This window comes from Hippopotamus amphibius, chromosome X (assembly GCF_030028045.1).
Source record: "Hippopotamus amphibius kiboko isolate mHipAmp2 chromosome X, mHipAmp2.hap2, whole genome shotgun sequence".
NCBI lineage: Eukaryota > Metazoa > Chordata > Mammalia > Artiodactyla > Hippopotamidae > Hippopotamus > Hippopotamus amphibius.
The window spans coordinates 69,612,330-69,630,071 of record NC_080203.1 but is presented as its reverse complement, the minus strand read 5'-3'; the positions used below and the strand labels follow the sequence as shown (position 1 = coordinate 69,630,071).

The 17,742-nt window shown below is 40.9% G+C and overlaps 1 protein-coding gene across 1 annotated transcript; it reads left to right on the top strand.

Annotated features, from left to right (window-relative positions):
* Positions 1 to 9,373: 9,373 nt before the first annotated feature.
* TBX22 (T-box transcription factor 22) lies at positions 9,374 to 17,383 on the top strand. The gene is made up of 8 exons (XM_057719159.1): positions 9,374 to 9,551; positions 10,180 to 10,363; positions 11,209 to 11,310; positions 12,709 to 12,883; positions 13,755 to 13,919; positions 14,284 to 14,348; positions 14,728 to 14,813; positions 16,770 to 17,383. Exons 1-8 carry the CDS (start codon positions 9,374 to 9,376, stop codon positions 17,381 to 17,383), a joined length of 1,569 nt encoding a protein of 522 aa, XP_057575142.1.
* The last annotated feature ends 359 nt before the right edge of the window (positions 17,384 to 17,742 follow it).

The window sequence follows — 17,742 nt, the reverse complement described above, 5'->3', positions numbered from 1 at the left end:
GCTGGAAGAAAGTTAGGCTCCTGGCAGAGCTCGGAAGGCACAAGCTCTGCGATTGCCAGGACAAGAAGGTTTACTCTGGGGGCCAGCACCAGGGAGCGGAGGCCAGAAGATCAAGCCAAACAGAATAGTGCCAGCATTCCTTGAGAGGCTGGAATCTGAGTTTTACCCCCAGGATCTGCACTGGGAGAGGGCCATATAATGGTCACAGAAAGTTTAGAAATTCCTTACTTTCTGGTCCCTGAGCAGTGCTCTGGTAAGCTCACTAAAGAACTGGAGATTGGCAGTTAGCTCTAACTAATGTAATTTTTCTAGGCTTCCACTGCTTCACCTGGATAATGGGGAAGTTAAATTACTGACCTCATTTCTTATTGTTGCTCTGAGGATTAAGATTACATAAAGCAATAACAAGTAGCAAGCTTCCGAAAAATGGCAGTGGTTATTGTTAGAGGCTACACACCTGGGCGCAGTGTCTGGCCAGGACTCTGCCAAGATCGCCTGAACTGTGGAAAGCCAAGCCCTTGTTCTCTTCTATTCCCCAAGTATGGTTTGTTAGGAGCCACTGGGAGTTGAGTGCATCTGCTGAAGTCATCAGGGAAAATGTCAGTTTCCTTGGAAAGTCAAAATTTGTCCCCAGTTGAAGATCATTGCAGCGTCTACACCAAGAGCTTGCCTATGTCCTAGGAACGCTGAGGAGGATTTCTGGCAAACACTTGCCCGCTGGCTATATATGCGACTCTGCAGATTGTCAAGCCTGATCTCCCAAAAATCCCTCACCACAAAGGCTAAAAGTGAGGTATCAGCTGTTTGTATAGAGCTCTGGCTCAAAACCGAGCACTGTGGAACTCACAGCGGAGAGTGGAGGGAGGGAAGAGGACTCAGGTCCCTTGAGTTGCCTGGGTGGGATAGTTAAGTCTTTTCTGCTCCAGCGGGCTGCGACCCTGACACTGCGGGATTTTGTTTGCACTTGCACTCAGCTCCCTCCCCACATTGATAAAAAAGAGGACGGCAGGCCTGGGTTCCAGAAAAACGGTTTATGCTGTGGGTGGTAGCTCTGCTGGTGCTCACCAACACGGAAAACTCTATTTCATTCATAAATAATTGCCTTCCATGTTCATTAATGCAGAAGAAATATAGTTACAAATTCCTTTGTTTTGCTTGGGAAGTGATCAGCTTTGGTTGGTAATTGCCTTGCCTGATCAAGAGCCATTTCCTTCATAGTTAACCAAACATCAACTCAGTCGGGCTCGTTTTAAATATCACTGAAAAGTGAATAGCCCCAATTAGGACAGGAAACACATTTTTCGACATGAAACCAGGACCCAACAGATTTGTCTGTGTTTCAAAATTCTTCTTTAGGGGATGTGAAATGACCCTGCTGGAAAATCCTGTTTCTGAGTTCTCTTCAAAAATGGCTGGAACCTGTTCATTACATTGATTTTAGGGCTTAAAATTTGAAATAAAACGAAAGGGTAAGTCATAAATGAAAAATAAAATCCCTCTTTTTACTTTCCTTGAGAGAAGGAGAAAATATTTGCCGGAAAAAAATACTAGAACAATTCTCTTTAGACAATTATAACTTGCACAGGAAATCATCAAGAAAAACTAGATTTATGTGTGGTTGACTGTCAGATGGAAACATCAGGAACTCAAGAACATATTACACCCTCATAATTTAGTGTTAAATTTTGATAAACAGCGTGTAACACTCCTTGGCCTCTGGTTTCCCACGCAAGATCCGAGCACACTTTACCTGATTTAGGGGTTTCATTCCGGAGGCCCCTGGTTCTTTCAAGTAACAGAGGACAACACAGCAGGGTAATCAAATGCCAGCTTCCTGGGGTTTCCCTCATTTCTTGGAAGGTTTAGCGCTCCCTTCAGCAGAAAAAAAAAAAAATGCTCCAGTGTTCATCCAATTAAACCACACTGATTCGAAATCTGTCTTCTCTGGGAAACATTCCACTCCAGGATAAAACAAGCATTTATTTTCCAGTCCCCATGGATCGCTTGGTGCTATTAAAGTCTTCCTTCCGGCTTAGAGTCTCAACGCTTTTCAATTCTCTCTGAGCTGCCCTAGGGAAACAAATCAAGTAAAAATCAAACATTCTGTTCTGTCTCAAGAATATCAATTGGCCAACTCATTTCTGGGATTCCCTAGAGATTAATATATATATATATTAATTATATATATATATATATACACTGACCCTTTCTCCTTCCTTTGGGAAGTGTAGACTTTGGATATGTGTGCATGAGGTCAACCCTAGGAGGGACCATGGTTCCTGAAGGTTTCTGAGCTGTCAAGGCACCTATCGTAGGCTGCCTGTGTGAGATCCCTGAGACTGAATGGGTCCCTTAGTGGACCACCAGGAAACCAAGCTGACTGGAGGAGGCCTGAGACCCCAGAATGTGTGGCATTAACCACTTCCATGGGAGGGAGGATGGAGAGCAGAGTGTGCCAAAAGATACTTTCTTTTATTCATTTCTGCTTTTTCTCACCAGAGGTTTAGTTGACACTGTGTTTGTAAACCTACACACACACACACACACACACACACACACACACACAAACACCCCCTACATACCTGCCTTTAAGCTAGAGAAGGTGAAAACAGAAGGCATCTGAGTGAAAAGGATGTCAAGGAGGTTGCTGTAAGGTGGCACATTTGCTGCTGTCCAACACCCTCCTACTCATGAGAGTTATTGGTAGGAGGAGAATATAAGGGATGAAGAGAGATGGGGAGAGGGGAAAAGAGGACTAAACAGAAGAAGGAAAAAGAAAAAGAGGAAGAAAAAAAAAGAGTGATAAAGACACAAATTGATTCACAGACACTGAGAGAGACAGAAACAAACACAAAGAAAAATTCAAGTGGCACGAAAAAGAGACAGAGAGACATAAAGACACACAAGGAAACTGAGAGGGTGGCAGGAGCAGAGACCCATTGAGTCTTCTATCAGTAGATGCCTCCATAATAGCTTGACCTAGGCTGGCTTATTGTTTCAGGAGAACTTGATAAAATGCACAGAGATCTCTTTCAAACCAAGATCCTCAACTCAAGCCAGCTCTGGTGCCTTGGGGAGTGCAGACGTTCTATGGTGTCTCCAGTTTATCAAGACGTCATCTAGAGGAAAAATGAACAGTGATTCTATGTTGGATCAACTCTCTGTAACCTAAAAATCATTCAAAACTGACTTTTGAATTTTTTCAATGGCAAAATGAAATAATAGAGAATGGAGGGTGAAACATCTGTTTAAAAAAAAAATCACTCTTGAAAATAATTCATATCACTCTCTCCACATATGTTCTCAGACATTACTTGAAAATACAAACACACACAAAAATGCATATATACAAAAAATGATTTTTGTGAAAATTTTCTTCCACCCATAAACGATTATTAAAACATTAAGAGACATCCTCGCTAGTCCTTAGACAAGGGAAAAGATTAGAAGATGTATGTGTGTGTCAGTGAAAATGACTGTAGAGTTTTAAGCTTGTCAAAATGGAAAGGAATGACTAGGTTTCTGTTTAAGCTAGAATTTTACAAAATCATCTCCTTGTAATAAAATAAATCAGACCAGGACCACAATCTAAGAATGGAAATCAATTGTGAAGTGATACAAAGTGTTTGGTATTTATTAAAATTCTAGTACACTGAACCTCAATCCAATTGTTTTCCAAAGAGTTACTGGCATCATGGCCTTGAAAAAGTTCAAAAATCACTTTCCATGAGAAATATGCACACACAATTTAAATGCTCTGGATTCACCATTATAAAGCATAAAAATAAATGTGTATTACAACTTTCTATCAACTTTCTTGGTGCTGTCAGGTGAGTCAAGTTCCAGGCTGGAGGTACAAATTCCAAAGTTTGAGAAGCGGCAATTATTTAACTGGCTTCACTGAGATGATTTAGTGAGTCCCCAAACTGAGAAATGGCCAGTTGCCTCCAGGGTGTACATCATGGTCCTGTGGAGCCAGTTTATTTAATGCTGGCATTCATTTGTCAATAGATGTAACCATTGACTTTGCCCTTCCTTCATGCTCTCTTTGCTTCCCAGTAATTAAAACAGGATGGGTTCAGATAGTGAGATCCTTCTTGTTTTCAGTGGTTCCTTTTTTGTATCTTTCCTTGCGTATCTGTATTGCTTTATTATCAAGGCCTGCCTTTTTACCTCTTGGAAGGATTGATCAGGATGTCCTAACTCTAGAAATATTTATTTCATGCAGAAGCAGCTTTTGTCTAGTAATATTAACATGGGGACCCTGGGAAGGAGGATAGTGGGTGAAAGCATAAATTGGCTTTAAGCATAGGCAGGTAGGTGTTTGCCTACCTTTCATGTTTTGATGGATTTAGGGACAATCCCTCAGTCTAATGCCAAATATTTCCCACTATCAGTACTTCTGTAGATGTTAGGTACTGATTTTAAAAATTATGCCATACAGTAGATAGTCTGAAATACTAGAACAGACATTGCAACAAATATTTTTTTGCCTTAATTTTACAGAAATCTGGTGTTAAAAAAAAAAAAAAAAAAAAAAAAAAAAAACTACCAGGGAAAACCTTCTCTTGATGCACAAGGCAATTTCCTGCTTTTTAGCAATAAACTGAACCATGGTTCAAAGCCAAGAAAATGCTCATATTAGGAGACACTACTGCAAGTGATACATTGTGATTAATACTCAAAATTTAAGAAACAAACTCTTAACTTTTCTGTTTCTGAGCTGTTTCTTTTAGCTAGGAAAATGCAATGGATATAAATGTATCTTTTGCGTAAGAAACGATAGGCAAATGCATTAACACCCTCCCCTCCACTTTAATGACTGCAGAATGAAACAAATACCCATGGAGATGTATCCAAGATCACACACACAAACCCCACTGTTTTCCAGCCCAAGTGTCTTGTATACTGGCCTTTCAGTGAGCTTCACTCTGCCCATCTAGGGTAGGGGTAGTGTTTTTCCCAGCCCTGCAGGGTGAGTATGTTGTTGAACCAAACCCTTCAGCAGCATTCAGATTGTATGCCCTTTGCCATACTATCTGAAATCATCAGATGCTTAAAGTCGTACCTGATTCCTAAAGATCTCCTTTCCATGGACCAGCTGGATGTCAATCCCAGCTGCCTTTGACTGGACATGCAATACCTACTCTGACAATTACCAGATCACTATAGAGTAGGGCCACATCTGGGCTTATTATTTATTTTTATTTCATTCATCTTCTCTGCCCAAAATTAGTCAAGGACAAAATTGCCCTCAAATTTCTGAAGGCAAAGCTCCTAGGTCCAACATTTTTTAAAAAACCCACTGGCAATAAGTTATAAATTGAGTAGGAAAAAATGGGAATAATAGTTGCATGACTTTGATATAAAATTCTGTGAGAATGAGGAGCATAATGAGCACAAAAGCAATGTTATAATTATCATCATAGGAAGGCCTTCATCATTTGATAGCAAACATCTGATGAACACATGACATGATTAAATTCAAAGGAATAAATTTTCCTTCACCTAACATTTTGGCAAGAATAAACATTTAACTTTCCCTATCCTCACCATGAGAACACAGTGAACACAGATAAGAATTTGTCTCCCTATTCTTTCTTCCTCCACTCTACCTAAGAACATGGATTACAAAGTTTGACATGCATAACTCAATTGCTAGATGCATTAAAGTACTGAGTTCTCAAAAGATTATATCGAATTAAGCTTACCAGAAGTTGAAGGATTCAGTGAGATAATTACTTTTAATGGTAATTAGACCAGTGTCCTTAATTTTCTGGAGTGAGAGCACAGCTATATGTTAGAGGCCTGCAATTAATAAATTTTATCTACTTACTATAAGAAGAACTCACACTCACATCGCATTGGTAAAATACAAAAAATATCTTTCCAAGGATCAAGTTGATAAAATCAGATCAGAATATGTGTTCTAACAGATGTATTTCCCATGGATTTTTGAAACTCAAATGCAATATTTTTAATTCATAGTTTAATTATTAAAATGGTTCTCAAATTTAAGAAAGGTAATTACTTTAAAGACTTCTGAACTTTTGAATCTGCTTTAGAATTTAAACAAAAGTTAAGGGTGCCAGTGTTAGCATAAATTTCTTCTGTTTCTAGTATGTGGCCACAAAGGATTTGTAACTGTAAAGTTAATGTAAAGATTAACACAGTTTTGAAATTAACCTTCATCATCTCTTTAATATTGAAAATAGCTGAGAGTGCTTACTATGTTCCAGGCACTATGCTAAGTGGTTTGTGTATATTATTTCACTAACCCTCAGATATATACTTACAGAAACATACCCTATTATGAAGGCATTAGAAGCAAAAACTTAAAAGCTTAGAAGAGGCTGAATGTTTAAAAAATGATTTGTGTAAGTGTCTCAGATAAAAAGTAGCAAAGCCTGAATTTGAATCAGATCAGTCTGAATCCAAAGTCTGTCTTTCTACATGCTATACTGCTTGAGCCTTATTCCTTTTCGTTAATTATCATAGTCCTAAAAATTTGTGTAGAGAGTCAAATTTTCTTCCAGGTTTTGATTCTGGGATAGTGTGTAGCATGCAATTTCCAAATTCACAAATCAGTAGTATTAAAGATGGAGGAAGAGGAAAGGAAGAAGAACTAGAAAAAGTGTTGATTTTCCAAATTTTTATCAAGATGAATGTATTTGTCAGGATTCTTTTGCTGGGAAGTGATGAAAACCCAGCTGAAACTCACTTAAGTAAAGATTATTTATTTGTGTAAGCAACTTAGCTAGTTCAAGCAAAGTGGAATTCAGGTACTCAAATGATGTTGTGAGGAAACTGACTGTGCATTTCTTGACTTTGGTAGGCTTTTTCGCAAGAAATGGCAAAAATGATCATAAGAAAAGTATTTCAGACTCACATTCTACAAGCTTGGAAGTATGCCAAAATATCTTAACCATGGGGAATGAGGATCAAGGAAGAGAAGGAAGAATAACAATTGGAAGAAACAATCTCTACCATGAAGTTGCTTGTACTTTTGCCCAAGTGTGGCACTAGGTATCAACCAGTCTCAAAGCATTTTATTTTATTTATACTTAATATAGGTATATATTTCAAATATTTATTTCATTTAATGTGTCTCATTCCTTCTTTTATAAATTAAAAATGGCAGCTGGAATCCCTTCATATGAGTTTGACATCGTCCCTTTGGTTAGTAAGTACTTCAGAACACAGTGGGTTCCCCACCCCCGTCAGATTTACTTGCTTTTATACGTACGTTTTTCTTCAAGTAACCCATATTTCCTGTATAGAAAACTAGAAACCATGAATCTTTGCCCTTGACATGCCATAAATATCTGAGAAATGTAATGTTTTCAGATATGTTAGCTTAAATCTGAACTTCTACTTTAATGTACATACTGCTCATCACAAGCAATATTTTCAGGGCCAATCTTGTTTTGTGCATGTGTTAATTCACATACCTGTATAGTGATTAATAAAATATTAGAATTTTTATTAGAGAATTAATAAAGCAGGTTCAGATTTCATATTCAATAAAAGCTTTTATAAACCATATATCCCTTAAGGCACACCTATATCCTCTGTATCTCCATAGACTGAATATATTTGATTTGTATTAACCACTAATTTATTTTTCCTTCAAGAGAGAAATTCTCTATGTGTTCTTAGTTATAACATTTTTTGGCAATTCAAAATTAACATTTTACTGTAAGGATTTTCCAACTGTCAACCAAAAAAAATTATTTTCTTTCTAATGTGGGCATCTGTGGGTCCCAGAGCCTCTCTCTCTGCCTGTTCCATGTGGGCTGAAGAATCTCTTATAAAGGTTTAAAAGTCTTTCTGGCTGCAATAAAAAGAATGTTCAAGAGATACTTTCAGCTGTGGAAATGAACTTCTATCATAAACCTATGTCCCTCATGCCCCCAATACCTGACAGACTGTGCTTTGGCAGCTGACAGATCACAAAGCTGATTCTGAAGCTTGCAATAACTTTATTCTCAGATAAAAGTTAACAGAAATTAACTACAGCTTAGTCCAGTATACATGCGAGAGCTGAGCTCTCTGAAAAAGTGAAAATGTCAATAATTAGGATGCAGTTTGCAAGAGAGCCCAAGGGTGCCTGATTTCTTATTGATGATGAAAAGTGCATGACCAAATCCCAAGCACAGAGATAGGCAAGACTCTTCCTGATACAAAGAAGGTGACTTTATCCATTTTAAGGAAAAGTGAAGCTTAGCCCAGGAAGATATTTCAGGAGACAGTGGAATCAATTATTTGAGCACAACATTCTGAGGTGCCACATCCTTTAGAGTACAGTTCTGATTGGTGCTCTGCTGGTGGCCCTGGAGTTCTTAGACTGTATTTACAGATTGTCCTGTGAGTAAGAAGAGGCTGTTTGTGGGAATATTGGGCTCCAGTAAAGTAAGGATTGAAGGACCAGGCTCGCTCTTGATCACTGAAAGTGGTCATCTGGGAGCCTCCTGCCTGCACTGGCTCTTACCTTCAGACTTGGATAGGGAGGTCAGACAAGCACAGGATCCACCTAGTTTGAGATCCAGACTGCAGAACAAACAGGCGCAGAAAGCTTGTGTTGCTCTTTGTTTCCCCAGTGTACTCACTTAAGAGCAAAAAATCTCTATACACTTCTCTGAATTTGGTTAAATAGTATTTTCACTTTTGTTGGAAAAGTGGCCCCTCATGGGCAATTACTTCAGGTCTTTCAGTTTCACAATTTAATGTAAAACAGCAAGTTTGTGTATCCCTCCTCCCTACTAGACTATATTGAGCCCCTTTCCAGTCAAGCTCCAACCCCTTTGTATCCCCCCACTCCCACTGCCCCTCCCTGTCAGACTTAAAGTGTCACGGTGTTTTTTTATGTTTCTAACAGTTTCCAAAACAAACAGTGGAGGCTATGAACAGCCGGGTATTCACTCAATCCATGCAACAGTATCTCCCAATCCCAGAGACCTGAGCCGCCATTAGGGGCAGGTCTGCTCCCTAAAAGGGCCGCGCTTGCCAATCTCTGAGCTCTGCTAGGTTCAGGAATCAATGATTTGAGGACTGATGGTCCTCATATGTCCACTGGGAGGGAGAAGACCGAAAAGGGAAAGGGGACTAGACTCTAGAGGACTCTACCTCCAGTTTAATTTTCTCCTTTCATTCTGTCTATTCAAAGAAAATCTATAAGTGTATATAAAAATTACAAACACCCATTTTCCCCCCCGAATATAGATTTAGAAATTGTTTTTCTGAGTTCTCAATTTTTTTCTGATTTTCCCGCTTTCCCTCCTTTGCCTGTCCTCTGCGCCCTCCCTCTCTCTCCCTCCCTAACCCAGCTCAGGTTGAAACTTTGCAGAGTAAGTTCACTTCACCCTCTCCAGGGATGGCTCTGAGCTCTCGGGCGCATGCCTTCTCGGTGGAAGCCTTGGTGGGGAGACCCAGCAAAAGAAAACTGCGAGACACAAGAGAGGAGGTGCAACTTGAGCTGCTTGAGAAAGAGGGTGGAGAGGCCGAGGAGGAGAGAAGGAGCAGCGCCGGAGGGAGGAAGATCGAGCAGCGTGGTAAGTACCTCTACCGCGGCCCAAATTCCTGCGCCGGCTATTTCGGCTTGCTGGATCTGAAAGTCTCTGACTGGCGCCGCGAAGCTGCTACAGGGCGGCTAGCCCTATCAAAGGATGTCTTGGCCCAGCCGTTGAACGTGTTCGGGGCAGCGGAGACACCTCAGCCATCTGGCTGTAGGGGCAAGTTTCAGAGCCTCCAAGTTCAGCCTGTACTATTGTGGTTCATTTGCGGTGAAAGGGGCGGGGGGGGGGGGCCTCCCCACAGATTTGCTAAGTGAGATTCTCCAACCTCCCCGACGCCCGCAGAGCCAGAGGGTGGCTGTTTTTCAGGGTAGCAAGCAAGGCACGGACCCAGATCCCGAGGGGATTCAGCATCAGGGACCAAAAGTCTCCGAGAGAGATAAGGATGGGCAAATCTAAAGACGGGTCATGCATTTGACAGGGAGCGACCTGGGCCTCTTTCTCTCCATCAGGGGGCCACAGTGGGTGTTGAGGGGAATTTGCAGATCAGCTGCCAATGTTCCCAGGGAAGAGACAAGGTCGCTCAGTTCTGAGACAAGCATCAGCGAGAAGGGGGCTCGCGAACTGCGAGGCTCTCTCAAACTCTCAGCGTCTCTGTGTCCAGCAGAAAAGCGACGGAAGACAGAGCCTTTAGCAACTACCTTCTCAGGCTGTGGAGGCGGCAGCGGAGATTGCAACAGCTTCGGCAGTCTGGAAGAGAAAGATGCTATCCAAGTGGAGCTTCAAGGATCCGAGCTGTGGAAGAGATTTCATGACATTGGGACTGAGATGATCATTACCAAGGCGGGCAGGTTCGTCTTTGCCCAAGCTATTCAAGGGCTTCACACAGTAGGCACTTAATGTTCTGCTCTCATAAGATGGGTGCCTCCAGTTTTATGCTCTGGTACCCTTCTCCCTATATCCCCACCCCAGACAGGTATTAGGAAGCTACTGCCTCTCAATGCACCAGACTAGGCCTTGCCTGTCTCATGTTAGTGTCTCAGCCTTTCTTTTCTGTGCACCCTGATTCCAAGAAATCATTCTCCCAGCTCCTGCCTGTGTAGTATATGAAAAAAATTAGACCTGCCAAGGCAGGTGCCAGATGCCACCCCCACATCTTAAGCTATGGCCAGGCCTTTCTGTTAAAGCCTCACAGTTATCAATGGACAATATCCCATCTAGCAAATCCCCAGCCCACTGTCCTGAGACCAGGTCAATTTGAGGTGTGTCTTTCCCTCTTCCACCTTTTCCTGTGGGGCAGCTTCTTCACATCAGCTGGGTAATTTATTTGTGTGTGAATCTTCCTAATTTCAGTTTTCCCAAATCTACCTCACAGAAAGTACCACTGAAAACTCAGGGAAGCGGCACAGCTTTTTCTCTCCTACTTTTTTTTCTATAGCTTTTTATTATGGTGGTGGTGGGAAATGGGGTGAACAGAGCCTCTTGGTAAGGATATTCTGCTCCACTCAGAAATCCTGAGTTTGTTCAATCAAACATATAACCAACAATCTTTCCTCATGTAGTGAATCTCATTTATTGAACCTGTCTAGAATAAGAAGAGTTTGTGAATTCCTTCACTTTTCATTTGTCCCCAACTCCGCCCTGCTCCAAATATTTCTAATAGCGCACAGGTCAGTCGCTATTTTCTCTCCCACAGGAGGATGTTCCCCTCTGTTCGAGTCAAGGTAAAAGGACTGGATCCAGGGAAACAGTACTATGTGGCCATCGATGTGGTGCCAGTGGATTCCAAACGCTATAGGTAACCAGGCCCAAAGGAGGGTACCACAGGCTGGGAATGGGTATTCAGATCTATGAAACCTGAGAGAGGTGTTTTGAAAACTCTACCATGGTAGGGGGAATTGCTCTCCTGTGGGCTTTGAGAGTTGCTCCCTCAAACTGGACTTCAGGGAGTTCAGACTGAGAGAAAAGCAGGCTTGTTCTTCTTTCCTCTCACTCCTGCAACGCCAATTCTAATTGGTGATTCAGTGTACCCCAAACCTCTTGCCTACCCGCTACTCTTGCCTTGGCTCTGCAAACTGCAGAGGGTGTGGGCTCAGGCAGCTGGGAGGGAAGCTGTTTAAAGGAATCTGGGGAGAAATGTCTGGGCTTCTGGGGCCCTACTGGGCTCTGAGCTGTGCTACTTTGGCAGCAGAGTCCTTGACCAATGCCCTGATTTGCCATCCAAAGCTAGTCTAGCAGTTATCTAGCCTAGGTCTATTTTCTCTTCCTTCCTTAGCTTCTCCCCTGAAGTGGAGGCCAGGTCCCAGAGAATACAAGTAACCTTTCTCTTGATGTAAGCTGTCTACTTAAAGCAGGCTAAAAGTGGCCAAACTGATCTAAGTTAAGAGACCCTTCTTTGACAGCAGCCCAGAAGCTCAGGTGGGCCAACGCTTTATCTCAGGGGTAAGGGGGTTGGGCTGCAGCCCTCTGCACTCAGCCTGTGACTGTTCGACTATCCTTTCTAGGAAACAGCCTGAATCAAGCCCAGTGCCCCCAGTGCCTGGAGTGAGGGGAAAACAAAAACAAAAACAAAAACAAAAACACTGGGCTCAAGAGCCTGCTTGGGGCCATAGCCATAGCGGGGAAATAGCAGAACAAGCTGCTTATCACGTTTGAGCTGGTTTGGGAATTCGGTGCATAACTGAGAGGTTGAGATAGGAGACAATGCGAAAATCAGCCCTGAGGCCTAAGCGGGCAGAGTTCCTTGCCGGTATTCTGATATAAAGCATTGCGGACAAAAGAGCTTTCAAGACTACTGGTCTGGTGGGGCTGGGCTGCACAGGCACTTTTCCTCATCCCTCTGCTTCTTCCCTGACGCTTCTGGAACAGGAGGATTTTTCGGGTGTTTCTGTTCAGTAAAATGGGTTAGATGAATTTTTGTTGTGGTTTCTGTGAGGAAATACAAACCAGACTCCAAAATCCCATGACATTATACTTGTCCTGGCACTTCACTGCATTTTAACATCTTAATGACATATGCTTATTTACAGTTTGCTCTCTATCCCTGGACGCTCTTGGAAATCAAATTGTATCTTTTACTAGTTTCCTTTGAGATTAGCAGGCCAACCTTGGTCGAGGCGTTTAGGACCAGATCGTGGCAGCTCCTGCTCCTGTTTTCAGCCTGCTTCGCCTAAAACCACACTCCGCACATTTTCAGGTACGTGTATCACAGTTCGCAGTGGATGGTAGCAGGGAATACAGACCACTCATGCATCACTCCCAGGTTCTATGTTCACCCGGACTCGCCTTGTTCGGGAGAGACATGGATGCGACAGATCATCAGCTTCGATCGCGTGAAACTCACCAACAATGAGATGGACGACAAAGGCCATGTAAGTGTGCGCAGTCCTTTGTCCCGGGTGCGGGGGGGGGAAGGGGGATACCAAGGCGTCAGCCAGAGGGTCGCCCTGGAGAAGCCAAGTGTGTGTCTCCCAGATGTGCTAGTTGTGGTCTCTAAGAATTGTCCAAGTTCTAGGCCAGTGGCCAAGGTAGCTCTTGTGACTTTTATTTGGCATCTTAGAGTGCTGGGGGTTGGGGATGGTGAGTGAAAGGAGTTTGAGGACCAAATGAGACTTGTTTAAGCCAGGATGCCTGGTCTGGGAGAGTGAAAGGGAATGCTTCCCTGAGCTCTCTGGCACTTCAGCCTCCCTGGCAATTACTGTGGATTCTGATTATCTTCTGTGTGGCATAGTATGGTGGAAATCTTCTCCACAACCTGCCCCTGTGGAAGGCCTTTTCATGTCACCTAGATCTTGAAACTTCTTCCCAGATACACCTCGCCTCTGCCCTGCCTGGCCTGGCACTGTGCCAGCCACAAAAGGCAGAAGGATGCTCCTGGGATTAGGAAATGGGTGATGTCCGATGGTTTCCCATCAGTTACGTAAGCCCAGGGATCTTATGGCAGGCAGTCAGATCCCAATAACACTTGGGAACATCACATGGCCACTCACATTTGGAAGCAGGAAAGGACCCCAACTGGAAATGGGATCACTGCTGCCTGGGGCCACTGTGGTGCCCCACTCCTGAAACCCCTTATGCCTAAGGGCCTCTGTCCAGGGTCAAAGGGCACAGAAAAGTCCTTGTGTGTGACTAGCCTAGACTTTCTGGTTTAGCTTCACTTTTGTGTGGGAAAGTTGGGGGTGCCAGTGTGGGGAAGGGGAAAACAATTACTAGGCAGCATTTGATGATTGATTTCTCCTCCAGATCATTCTGCAGTCCATGCACAAGTACAGGCCCCGTGTACACGTGATGAAGCAGGACAGCAGGGTTGACATGTCTCGGATTCAGTCCCTGCCTGCTGAAGGGGTTAAAACATTCTCCTTTAAAGAAACAGAGTTCACCACAGTGACAGCTTACCAAAACCAACAGGTAAAGCCAACTAGGTAGCAGGCAAGCAGAGATGGATGCAGAGAAACTTTAGGGACAGAGTGAAGCTGTACTATATGAATTGAATTTTCCACAATTAAAAAGAAATTCATAGTCTTATTGCATTGTCATCAAGGCAAGTTTGATTATGAATTGTGTTAGAAAGGATAGAAAGGAGAGCAGAATAAAGAGTGCCAGGAGAGAAAGGAAATAAACATTCCAAATTTGACTTAATATGCTTACGTTTATTTGACATGCCATATTACATGTTGAAAAGTTTTGTGGTTGTAACCATTAAAAGCAACAGTGACAGTGTTTTTACTGAGGGCACTGACTATCTATCTTTCCTTCTCTTTTGAATCAATAGATTACCAAACTGAAAATAGACAGGAATCCTTTTGCTAAAGGATTTAGAGATCCCGGAAGAAACAGGTAAGCAATATAACAGTCACATTTGATATTTATATAGCCCTTTTCACAAGTATTATAGCTAAACTGTGGCTCAGAGACTGATTCCCTAAATTTTGTGAGTAATAGGTAGTAAGAAAGGAACGTAGACATTTTGTCTCCAAAATCTTGTTTCCTCGCACTTCCTCCCTAACCCACTTTTAACATATTGCTTATTCTAGATTTGTGGGTTTTTATCCAGGGAATAATCACTGGGAATTTTATTCAGAAGTCTAGCTATAAAAGAAAAATATTTCAGATATTCACTCCTAAAAACTATAACAAAATAACTCAAAAGTTTACACAAATTATTATTTTCAGGAATTGCATTCTGGACTTGCTAAAGGTTGAATCTCTTTTTCAGGGGTGTATTGGATGGGCTTTTAGAGACTTACCCATGGAGGCCTTCTCTCACTTTGGATATTAAATCTTTTGGTGCAGACACACAAAGTAAGAAAAGTTTTATTAATTTTTATTTTTAAATGTTAATGAAATAACAACAGCCAGAACCTCTGTACAAATAGTACACAAGAGGATAAGTTCATGCTAGAAAATGTGTGTTTAAAAGCAAGTAGGTGTATATTTATCCTGATGGGGAAGTAAGAAGCAAAAAGGGAGGGCAGTAACTGGCAAAAAGGAAAAGAGCATAAACATGGTAATGGTGGATTTACTGAATTTTGTCTTCTTGAGTTATCATATATCCTGAGAGCTATAGAAATCACCTGGATTCTTCAGCACCTCACTATCTCATATTCTTTAGGATCTGCTTGTGCTGCACTAGTGGTCTTATTTGCAAACATGCTAGATATTGAAATAAATATTTTATGTTTTATGAGAAATTTTCAGCACATGATAAAAATGACTTCCATTAAATGTCATCATCACTTCGCTCTAATTTTCCTTTTGTTGTGAGTAGGGGAAATAAATGTTGAAAACAGTGCTAAGCCATGACAGTTAATTGCCATAAGCATTTAAAATATTTGCAAGGTATTTGTTTTCAGGTAGTACATTACATGACTAAATAATAATTTGACAATGAAGACTTTCTGGTAGAAGAATTCACACCTTCATTTACTCTGATATTTAATGATAAAGAGAAAAGTCTTTATTCGTGAGCAATATGGCATTATTTTACCCTTTTGTCTTTACTCCATTAAAGTTGTTTGCCTTTAAATTGAAGTTTACAGTCACATTATAGTTAGGTTGAATTTTACATGATACCATAACAACTAATTGAAATGTGAAGAGATCAAGTCTAATCATTTAGTGAAATATTTCAGTGAATTGACTATATTAATTTGGTTTAGAGAGTTGAATAGAAAAATATGAACTTATTTGATTGTATCACTTTAATAGCATCTAGGCAGCATGCTTTTAACATATCCAAGTCAACACAAAGTGCACCAATTTTTAAAAGAAGCTAAAGATGATCATTAATTGACAATTTAAAATGCATAGTTTTCTGAATTATTTAAAATGTCCAGAATGCTCTCGAATTACAAAGAAAAGGGGTACCAGTTTTTTAAAATAACTTTTGGGTGTTTAATTATGGAAGGTATTTGCTATCCTGTTGATAAAGGATTAGGCTATGTCTATAATATAAAAATAGTTAAGAAAAACAGTAGCACCTAATAAAACCCCACAAAATCTTAATCAAGTTTAGACAATAACCAATTTTTTAAAAAGTTAAATACTTACAAATATAAGGTGTAGAGTCTAGATTTTCCCGGAACTTATATTTATCCCTAGTTTTAGTAGATGCTAGGCAACCGTAGAAGCTCACCTGACAGCATTGATATGAACACTTTCATTTTCATCTTGGTGTTTTTAACCTGCAAAACTGAAACTCTTGATATAGTGCACCATGGAACTTTCCCCATCTGTGATTTTCATATAAGAAAAAAAAAACTAATATATTTAAGTGTATTATTTTAATTTGTAAAGATTACTTTCATATGCACTGATTTTTTTAATCAGACTGAAGCTTTCTATAGAATCTCAAACAACCAATTTGTTCAGTTTCATCAAGTGCTTATTTTAGTAATTTTTTAAGGTTAAAAAAACCCCAGCTTTTACTTGTAAGATATAATTGGCTCTGGATCATATTTAATTGGGCTTCTTTTGTAATTCATTGAATAAATGTTGTTTAGGTGCCTGGCATAGTTCTAGAACATAGTGCATGCTCAATGATACATAACAATAATGCTAAAAAGTAGTAGTGGTAGTAGTAGAGATACCATATTTAACTTTGGTCAAAAAGGAATGTTCTTTTCCAAAGGAGTTAAAATAACTGTGAACTTGCAAGGAAAGCTAACCTAAGAATGAAGCAGGGATAGTTATGGACATGATTACTGATCGAGTAGGAACATTCAGTTCATTGTTCATTCACTGAATTTTCATTCACAGGTGGAAGCAATGGCTCATCACCAGCGACCTCTAGTGGAGGGGCTCCCTCTCCTTTGAACTCTTTACTTTCTCCACCTTGCTCCCCTCCATCGTTTCACATACCTACAAGCTCCTTTGGAATGCCCTGTCCAGAGGTGTACCTACACAATATCAACCTGCCCCTTTGCTACAAGATTTGCCCAACTAATTTTTGGCGACATCAGCCTCTTGTCTTGCCTGCTCCTGAAAGGCTAGTAAGCAGCAACAGTTCTCAGTCTTTAGCCCCACTCATGATGGAAGTTCCCATGTTATCTTCCTTGGGGGTCGTTATTTCAAAAAATGGTTCATCTGAAGACTTCAATGGACAGTGTCAACAAACACATAATTCTTCCAATCAAATGTTGTATGGATTACAGGCACCTGGAAATATTTTATCACCAAACCCCATTGCCTCAGAAGCAATCGGTTGCTCTTTCCAACCTTCCCATGGCTTTTATAGGTACAGCTTCTCTATGCCATCTAGACTGGTAAATGCTGCCAACCATCTCAAAGTGAATGTCAACAGTCAAGTTTCTTTTATAGAAGGCAAATGCAATCATGCTCGTTGGTATCCAAAAATTAACAATTGCCTTTAGTGGAATAGTCACATTCCTAAAACAATTACATGTAAGCATGTATTTTCTTTGTTTGTAGCCAAAAATGGTCAAGAGCTAATAGGCTTTAAAAGTTTCATTTCAGAGGCTATTCCTCCATTATGCATTTAAAGTATCTTATGATATGTTCCTAAGAAGGCTAATAACAGTAGCCTTAGGTCTCAAAGTAAGATACTCAATAAATATTGTTTGATGAGGTAGACTACCAGTGAAAAATGACTTCAGGTGACAAAGTCTCTAATAATAATGGAGCCTGTTTACCATGTCAACTGCCTCTTACATATTGACAATGACCAAACTGTGGATTTAATTCCTGTGAAAGTAGTGAAACAATTTCAGTT

Coding starts and splice junctions, on each gene's coding strand:
- TBX22 (XM_057719159.1), top strand. CDS start 9,374: ATGGCTCTGAGCTCTCGGGCGCATGCCTTCTCGGTGGAAGCCTTGGTG. Junction 10,364..11,208: donor ATCATTACCAAGGCGGGCAG/GTTCGTCTTTGC, acceptor TCTCTCCCACAG/GAGGATGTTCCCCTCTGTTC. Junction 13,920..14,283: donor CAGCTTACCAAAACCAACAG/GTAAAGCCAACT, acceptor TTGAATCAATAG/ATTACCAAACTGAAAATAGA.